Source organism: Lontra canadensis, unplaced genomic scaffold, assembly GCF_010015895.1.
Source record: "Lontra canadensis isolate GAN:19392208 unplaced genomic scaffold, GSC_riverotter_1.0 scaffold142, whole genome shotgun sequence".
Taxonomy (NCBI): domain Eukaryota; kingdom Metazoa; phylum Chordata; class Mammalia; order Carnivora; family Mustelidae; genus Lontra; species Lontra canadensis.
The window spans coordinates 844,810-853,016 of record NW_022631136.1 but is presented as its reverse complement, the minus strand read 5'-3'; the positions used below and the strand labels follow the sequence as shown (position 1 = coordinate 853,016).

The window sequence follows — 8,207 nt, the reverse complement described above, 5'->3', positions numbered from 1 at the left end:
GAGGTTACTCCGACTCTGAACAATACTAGGGATCAGAAGTCCTAAGCGAACTAAAATTCCCTGAGAACAGGACCTTCCAGATATCCTGGAGATAGGTTGACTCGTTATCTCTAAGCCATGCGGACTGGTGAGATTAGTGGTTCTCTAACGCAGTCCACAGGAGTCTGGAAGGGGGTCTACCTGTTAATCTTATGTAATATGGATGCCTACATTATGATAATGTCGCACACTGTTCTGTCATCCTCTTAGACATCAACCACTATAGACTCTGCCTCCAGAGTCTCTCCATGTCATCCTTTTCATTTCCACTGCCATCACCTAAGCACAGTTCACCTATAATTCTTGCCTGTCACATTGTAGTACCTCCTAATTTTATTCGCTTCCAATCCTTTTTCCCTCAATCCATTCTAAAACCCACAATTAGAATACTGAACCTAAATTACAGCATACATCACAGTACTCTAGTGCTCCGTGGATCCCAACTGCCTGAGAAAGTTCAAAGCTCTTTGACCTACTCTCAAAGCCCTCAGTGGTTATCATCCATCCTACTTTTCTAGCCTTTACATAGCCTGTATTAGCAAACATTCAGATTCATCCATTCAACAATGGAGTGTCTAGGTATGGCTAGGGTTACAGAGGGAAACACAGTAAATGTCCCCATTAAGTGGACAGCCAGTGGAAGAGACAAATAAAACTGAAGAGTAGCCAGGATGGGAAAAGGAAAACCAGGACAGTGAGGTGCTCTAAAAGCACATAAAGAAAGTGTTTCAGGGGCGCCTGGGTGGCTCAGTGGGTTATGCCTCTGCCTTCGGCTCAGGTCATGATCCCGGGGTCCTGGGATCGAGCCCCGCATCGAGCTCTCTGCTAAGCAGGGAGCCTGCTTCCCTTCCTCTCTCTCTGCCTGCCTCTCTGCCTACTTGTGATCTCTCTCTGTCAAATAAAATAAATAAAAATCTTAAAAAAGAAAGAAAGAAAGAAAGAAAGAAAGAAAGAAAGAAAGAAAGAAAGAGTTTCAAGGGAGTGATCATTAAAAAAAAAAAAAAAGGAGTGATCGACCACATCAAATACTGTGAAAGGTCAAGTAAAATGAGAACTACAAATTGACCCCCTGGAATTTGCCAGTGTGGAAGTCACTGATGACAGGACAAGAATGGTTTCAGTGGAATAGTGACAATGTTGGTTTGAATGGGGTGGGTTCAAGACACAAAGCTGGTAAGGAGGTTGAAGATGACTGGCATAGGGGCGCCTGGGTGGCTCAGTGGGTTAAAGCCTCTGCCTTAAGCTCAGGTCATGGTCCCAGGGTCCCAGGGTCCTGGGATCGAGCCCCGAGCTGGGCTCTCTGCTCAGCAGGGAACCTGCTTCCTCCTCTCTCTCTGCCTGCCTCTCTGCCTACTTGTGATCTCTGTCTGTCAAATAAATAAATAAAATCTTTAAAAATAAATAAAGATGACTGGCATAAAGGAGAGAATCAAAGAATCTGGGTTCTAGGAAAGGCTTTTTGAGGATGTGAGAGAGGACATCAGGTTTGTATGTTGGCAGCAATGATTCAACAGAGAGAAACTGACACAAGAACGTAAACGGATAGGGGCGCGGGGGTGGCTCAGTCCATCAGGCGTCTGGCTCTTGGTTTTGGCTAGGTCATGATTTCAAGATGGTGAGCTCCAGCTCAGTGTGGACTCTGCTTCAGATTCTCTCTCCCTCCCCCTCCTCCTCTGCCCCGCTCACACATGTGCATACTCTTTCTCTCTAAAAATAAAATCTTTAAAAAAAACAAAACAAAACAAAACATAAAGGGAAAACTGCAAGTACTTGAGACAAAGAAGTGAGATCCAATGCACAAGTGAAGAGGCTGGGCAGGAAGGGTTCATTTATTTTACCCATACAAAAAAACAGGCAGAATGGTGGCAGGAATAAATTAGTAGATTTGGTGGTGAGAAATGAAGTTTTTCTCTTTTGTTTGCTTCCATTTTCTCAGTGAAGTAAGTTAAACAGTTGAGAATGAGGAGGGCAGGAAGGAACATTGGAGGTTTGGGGACAGAAGAGAAGGTGTGCCATAGTCATCTTGGACCATAATGGAGTGAACTGAAGAAATGCAACAGGAATGCTGAGCACTTGAGATTTCTGGCTGTAAACTTAAAATGAAACCAGCAATGCATTTCCTTTTTCAGCCTTTAGAAAGATAAAGCATTTGCACTTGCTGTTTCCTCAATCTCTCTCCCCTTGTCTAGCTGATAAAATTGCATTCTAGAAAGCCCACTAAAAAAAGCTATCTTCCATAAGGTCATCTGGCTCTCCTAGCCCAAAGTGATTTTTCCAACCTCTCAACTCGAAAAATAAATTGTTGATGCCTTCTAGAGAGCATATATTTCATCTCACATGGTTAGTACTGCGCAAGATTAAAAGTTTCATAAACTAGGGGCGCCTGGGTGGCTCAGTGGGTTAAAGCCTCTGCCTTCGGCTCAGGTCATGATCCCAGGGTCCTGGGATCAAGCCCTGCATCTGGCTCTCTGCTGGGTGGGGAGCCTGCTTCCTCCTCTCTCTGTCTCTGCCTGCCTCTCTGCCTACTTGTCTGTCAAATAAGTAAATAAATCTTTTTTAAAAAAAGTTTCTTAAACTAGAGAAATGATTCTTTTTAAATTTTTATTTAAATTTTAGTTACCATACAGCGCAATATTGGTTTCAGAATTCAGTGATTCATCACTTACACATAACACCCAGTGCTCGTCACAAGTGCCCTCTGTAATGCCCATCACCCACCTAGCCCATCCCCCACCTACCTCCCTCCATCAACCCTGTTTGTTCTCTGTCATTAAGTCTCTTATGGTTTGTTTCCCTGTCTCCTTTCCCCCCCCTTCCTATACTTCCATCTGTTTTGTTTCTTAAATTCCACATGTAAGTAAAATCATATGGTATTTGTCTTTCTCTGATTGACTTACTTCACTTAGCATAATACGCTCAAGCTCCACCAACACTGTTGCAAATGGCAAGGTTTCATTTTTTGATGGCTGAGTAATATTCCACTGTGTGTGTGTCTACCACATCTTTATCCATTCATCAGTCGATGGACATTTGGGCTCTTTCCATAGTTTGGCTGTTGTTGATAATGCTGCTATAAACATCAGGGTGCATATACCCCTTTGAATCTGTATTTTTATACCCTTTGGGTAAATGCCTAATAGTGCAATTGCTGGATCACAGCATAGTTCTATTTTTAGTTTTTTGATGAACCTTCATACTGTTCTCCGGAGCGGCTGCACCAGTTTGGAGAAACCATTTCTTATTCATTACAACCACGGGGTATTTCTCTCCATCCTCTCTGCCACATATTATAAATCCCCATGGTTCTAGTTCTTGCCCAAATACATAATTATGGGATATAGGTGCCCTATTTCCTTATTAAACTGTGATATTTTGGGGAACAGGAACCTTGCTCACCTTTCCAGCTTATGTGCCTCAATCACCTGGCTCTTGAATTTTAGGTATTATGATTATTTCTACAGATGTTTTTAACCAAAAAAGGGGTTGCTTCCTTTAATGTCAACTCACACATATGGCACACAGCAGGATCCCTATCCTCAAGAGGTTTTTACCCCTAGAATCAAAAGTGCCTCATAGTAAAAAAATAAAAGGTGTCCGGAGTCTCGGAATAGGTGCCAGTAAAGTAAGGCTTACACATAAATAACCAGAGACCGTGGAGCAAAGATGGGGGATGAGAGGAAGCAAGTAGGGAGGCAGGAATAAAATGTACCAGGGGCAGAACAATTTCATTTAGTCAACTTACATATAAATGATCCATAGGGCAGTTCTTGGAGCGTCCCCATCTCCAAACAATGTTGCACTGAGAGCAAAGGTTGTGCAAAATAACTTCAGGTCCCCAACAGTGCCCCTAAGGACCCGTATAGCTAGACTGTTGCTCCCCAGCCGTGCCAGAACTGCCCCATCCCCTCTCCTCAATCTCCGAGTGATTCAATGGGTTAAGACTTTGGTACCGGGAAAAAAAAGCCTCTGCCGCAGAAGCAACAGCGGGGGCTCGAAACCAGGTGTTTGGGAAGGAAAGCGAGGAAACCATTAGCAGGCCCAGACCCGCACCTGCGAAAAACTAGAACCCAAGAATCTAAGCGTCCGCGCCGCCCTTACGTAACCGGTCGCGCTCCCCTCGGGCGCCGGAAGACCCCGCCCAGCCCTTAAGCCCCGCCCCTACCTCTACCGGCCGGTGAGGTGCCGTGCGCAACCTCCGGAAGCTGCCGCCCCTTTCCCCTTTTATGGGACTACACTTTTTTTTTTTTTTTTTAAATTTGCTGACGCCACCATAGGACTGGCCCTAAAACCAAGATACAGAAGCTCCTCTCACAGTCCTACTTCCGCTTCCTTCCACCGAGGGGTTAGGGCCATCCCCCATTTTTCTCACCTAGGAGGCGGCGGCGGCGTCGGCAGCTTGCGATGTTTGGCCTCAAAAGAAACGCAGTAATCGGACTCAACCTCTACTGTGGGGGGGCCGGGTTGGGGGCCGGCAGCGGCGGCACCTCCTCTTCGGGAGGGCGGCTTTTGGCTTCGGGGAAGGAGGCCACGGCCCGGCGGGAGGTAGGGGGAGGGGAAGCCGGTGCGGTGATTGGCGGAAGCGCCGGCGCGAGTACCCCGGCCACTCTCGCGCCGGACGCCCGGAGGGTCGCGCGGCCCTCGCCCATTGGCGCCGAGGGCCCCAACGTCACGGCGACCCCCCCGAGGCTGCTGTTCTTCGAGCCCACCCGCCGCGCGTCGCCGCCTGAAGAGATGGAAGGCCCAGCTGCCGACGCCATCATGTCGCCCGAAGAGGAGCTGGATGGGTACGAGCCGGAACCTTTGGGGAAGAGGCCTGCTGTCCTGCCTTTGCTGGAGTTGGTGGGGGAGGCCAGCAGTGGCCCCTGCGCAGACGGCTCACTGCCCTCGACGCCACCCCCAGCAGAGGAGGAAGAAGACGAGTTGTACCGGCAGTCCCTGGAGATAATCTCTCGGTACCTGCGGGAGCAGGCAACGGGCGCCAAGGACGCGAAACCACTGGGCGGGCCTGGGGCTGCCAGCCGGAAGGCGTTAGAGACCCTCCGACGGGTCGGGGACGGGGTACAGCGCAACCACGAGACGGCCTTCCAAGGTAAGGGGGTTAGTCTCCGAGGCTGCACTGCCTTGTTTCACCTGTCCCTGGACTCACCCACCAAAGGTGGGTGGAAACCGAAAACAAGTCAGTGTTGAAATGACTCGTAATCTATTTCTGAACCCAGAATTTTCTGGCCGTGAGTCATTGTATCCGCCCATCTTAATTCTTTTGGAAATGGCAGCTCTGTTCAAAGCCCGGAAAGGGTGGGATGTCAGTTTTCAACTGGGGTCGGCCTAAGTTCTATAGACCCCAAATAGCGATTTCCCCCGCCGTGGGTGGGCGGACAAATCATGCCCTGGTTTAGACAAAGGAGGCCGTGAGAACCTGCATGCTTTTCTTCCTCTCAGGCATGCTTCGGAAACTGGACATCAAAAACGAAGAGGATGTCAAATCTTTGTCTCGAGTGATGGTCCATGTTTTCAGTGACGGAGTAACAAACTGGGGCAGGATTGTGACTCTTATTTCTTTTGGTGCCTTTGTGGCCAAACACTTGAAGAGTATAAACCAAGAAAGCTGCATCGAACCATTAGCAGAAAGCATCACAGATGTTCTCGTAAGGACAAAACGAGACTGGCTAGTCAAACAAAGAGGCTGGGTAAGTTTGTTTTAAGGTTGAAGAGGGGTCTTGGAGTGGAAATGGAATGAAGGATTTTATAGAGAAAGTCTGGGGCGCTCTAAAGCATTTTAGGATGCACAACTCAGGTTTCAGCCTCCAACTTAGGATCTCTGTTTGGCTAACGTTGATTTAAGTAGTGAGTTCACAGAGATAGTGTGTATGATCGACTTGAATTATTTCATCAAAAATCCGGTTTTCTGTAGGCTATTTTACTGGGTGTTGAGTCTTTTGCTTTTGGTATTGTAATTCGACTGGATACTTTTAAGTGGATTCAAATTATGAAAAAACTAATCCCTTGAGGATAATAGTAAACCAAATTTCTGAGAGCTGCGCTGCAAACCGCCCCCCCCCCAAATGAATGTGTCTTTTGTAGGCTGGGTAAATAATAATTGGTTCATTATGTTTTGAGGGGGGCAGAACTTTAGATTTTTTAAATTCTTTTCTTTATGAATAGTGTTTTTAAGCCAACGGAAACCCATACTTGAAAATGTGCTTTTCTTTTTTGTTTTCTAGGATGGGTTTGTGGAGTTCTTCCATGTAGAGGACCTAGAAGGTGGCATCAGAAATGTGCTGCTGGCTTTTGCAGGTGTTGCTGGAGTAGGAGCTGGTTTGGCATATCTAATAAGATAGCCTTTTAAGTGCAATAACTGACTTTTAACCAACCCCATGCAACAAAAACATGTGTGACTGCTGTGAAATCAAATGTATTTATGAAGTTGGACTTTGAGCTGTCCAGGCTGTAACCTCCGAGAGTTCTCCAGCAACGTAGAACAGCAAGTGGCAAGAGGATTATGGCTAACGGGAATAAATACATGGGAAAAGTAGTCCCCCTTGAAGAGTCACTGTCTAAAAGAAGCAAAGTTCAGTTTCAGCAACAGGCAAACTTTGGGAGGCCATGGAGAAGAACTTTTAGATTTAGTGAAGATGGTAGGGTTGAAGAGACTTAATTTCCTTGTCTAGAACAGGAGAGTGGCCAGTAGCCAGGCTAGTCATAGAGTCCATTAAATATGTCCACTGAATTCATTAACTTCTTAAAGTGTTAAAAGAGAAGCACTAACAATGGCATTGATCTGTATAAAATGGATTTAAGCTACAGGTATTAGAACTATGACTAGAAGCCTCAGTACTGTACAACAGAGTGTGAAGGGAAGCTTTTTCTCTGCAATTAGCCTTCCCAGGTATACTTCTTGAATGGAAAGTCCCAAGGGTTCAGGACTTTTATACCTGTTCTACTTTGGCTTGGTTGAGTGGTTTAGTTTATTAGCCTAGTAATGGCCAAGAATACTTGACTTAAGGCTCAATAATCACAGTTGCAAATATGAGAATATCCTCAATTTTTAAGGCAAAAACAACTTGTAAATGTATTGTCTGTAAAAATTGTATATATTTTTACAGAAAGTCTATTTCTTTGAAATGTAAAGGGATGAAGAGTCTCGAAATACATTAGTTTTTTCATACCCGTTTGAAATTTACAACTTCTGTAGTTAGGAATCTATTTCTTACAGCTTTTCTATTCTAAATTTTGTCCTGGTCAGTTCTAGATTGTATACAGAACCAATCGGTGTAGTTGTACACAACTTGGTTGTAATGGAACAATACTGATTCATAACTATGCAGACTTTAATTTTCCTATCTGGTTGGTAAGTATTCCTCAGTTTTTGTTTTTGTTTTTTTAAACTTGGGATTGAGAAATTGAGGAGTGGAAATTCATCCTTTCACCTCCTTACATGCGGGTTTTCAATAATTGAGTCAAAGTGGAGTTTAAGTTTGGGGCAGGGGGCACATGTGGGCTGATGACTTACAAAATAATGGGCTCTGGTTGGTGAGTAACTACTCACTTGAGTTCCTTATATTTGACCTAATTTAACTGGTGAAATTTAAATTGAATTTATGAGCTCATCTTCAAAACTTCTGCTAAAAGATTTTCAGCTGTTCCAAGTGGGACTTACTAACAGTATGTATATAAAAAGATCACATCAGTCGATGAGAGATATTTGATCCCTTGTTTGCTTAATAAATTGTAAAATGATGGCTTGGAAAAGCAGGCTTACACTCTAACCATGGTGCTATTATTAGGCTTGCTTGTTTAAACACAGGTCTAAGCCCTAGTATATGAATAAAACAAATACTTATGTTTCATTTCTATTAATGATTCCCAAACTTTGTTTCAGATTTTTGTATTGGCATCTCTTTGGATTTCAGACTTGACATGTTATTGAACCTGACTCTTTATTTTCTGTCTTTGCTGCTTAATTCTCCCTCTATAGATAGTTATTTCAGTTCTTAATATCCTTACCCTGCCATCCCTGAACTCCTACTAGCCCTTTTAATTTTTGGCACTATGAACCCTACGTAAGCCCCTAAACCCCCACCCCAGGAGACCAGAGACCTTCATCCTTAATGAATTTTATTCTTGGGATGTGGTAGTACAGTGGGTGCCATGGCCATAACAGTCATGTG

The 8,207-nt window shown here is 44.8% G+C and overlaps 1 protein-coding gene across 1 annotated transcript; it reads left to right on the top strand.

Moving 5' to 3' along the window:
- Positions 1 to 4,366: 4,366 nt before the first annotated feature.
- On the top strand, positions 4,367 to 7,892 carry MCL1 (MCL1 apoptosis regulator, BCL2 family member). The gene is made up of 3 exons (XM_032843615.1): positions 4,367 to 5,128; positions 5,479 to 5,726; positions 6,261 to 7,892. The coding sequence occupies exons 1-3, from the start codon at positions 4,441 to 4,443 to the stop codon at positions 6,375 to 6,377; spliced, it is 1,053 nt and encodes a 350-aa protein (XP_032699506.1). The 5' UTR covers positions 4,367 to 4,440; the 3' UTR covers positions 6,378 to 7,892.
- Positions 7,893 to 8,207: the final 315 nt, after the last annotated feature.

Bases quoted from the DNA above. Each gene is read 5' to 3' on its own strand.
- MCL1 (XM_032843615.1), top strand. From the start codon at position 4,441: ATGTTTGGCCTCAAAAGAAACGCAGTAATCGGACTCAACCTCTACTGT. The intron at 5,129-5,478 runs GTAAGGGGGTTA...TCTTCCTCTCAG, and splicing joins CCACGAGACGGCCTTCCAAG to GCATGCTTCGGAAACTGGAC. The intron at 5,727-6,260 runs GTAAGTTTGTTT...TTTGTTTTCTAG, and splicing joins TAGTCAAACAAAGAGGCTGG to GATGGGTTTGTGGAGTTCTT.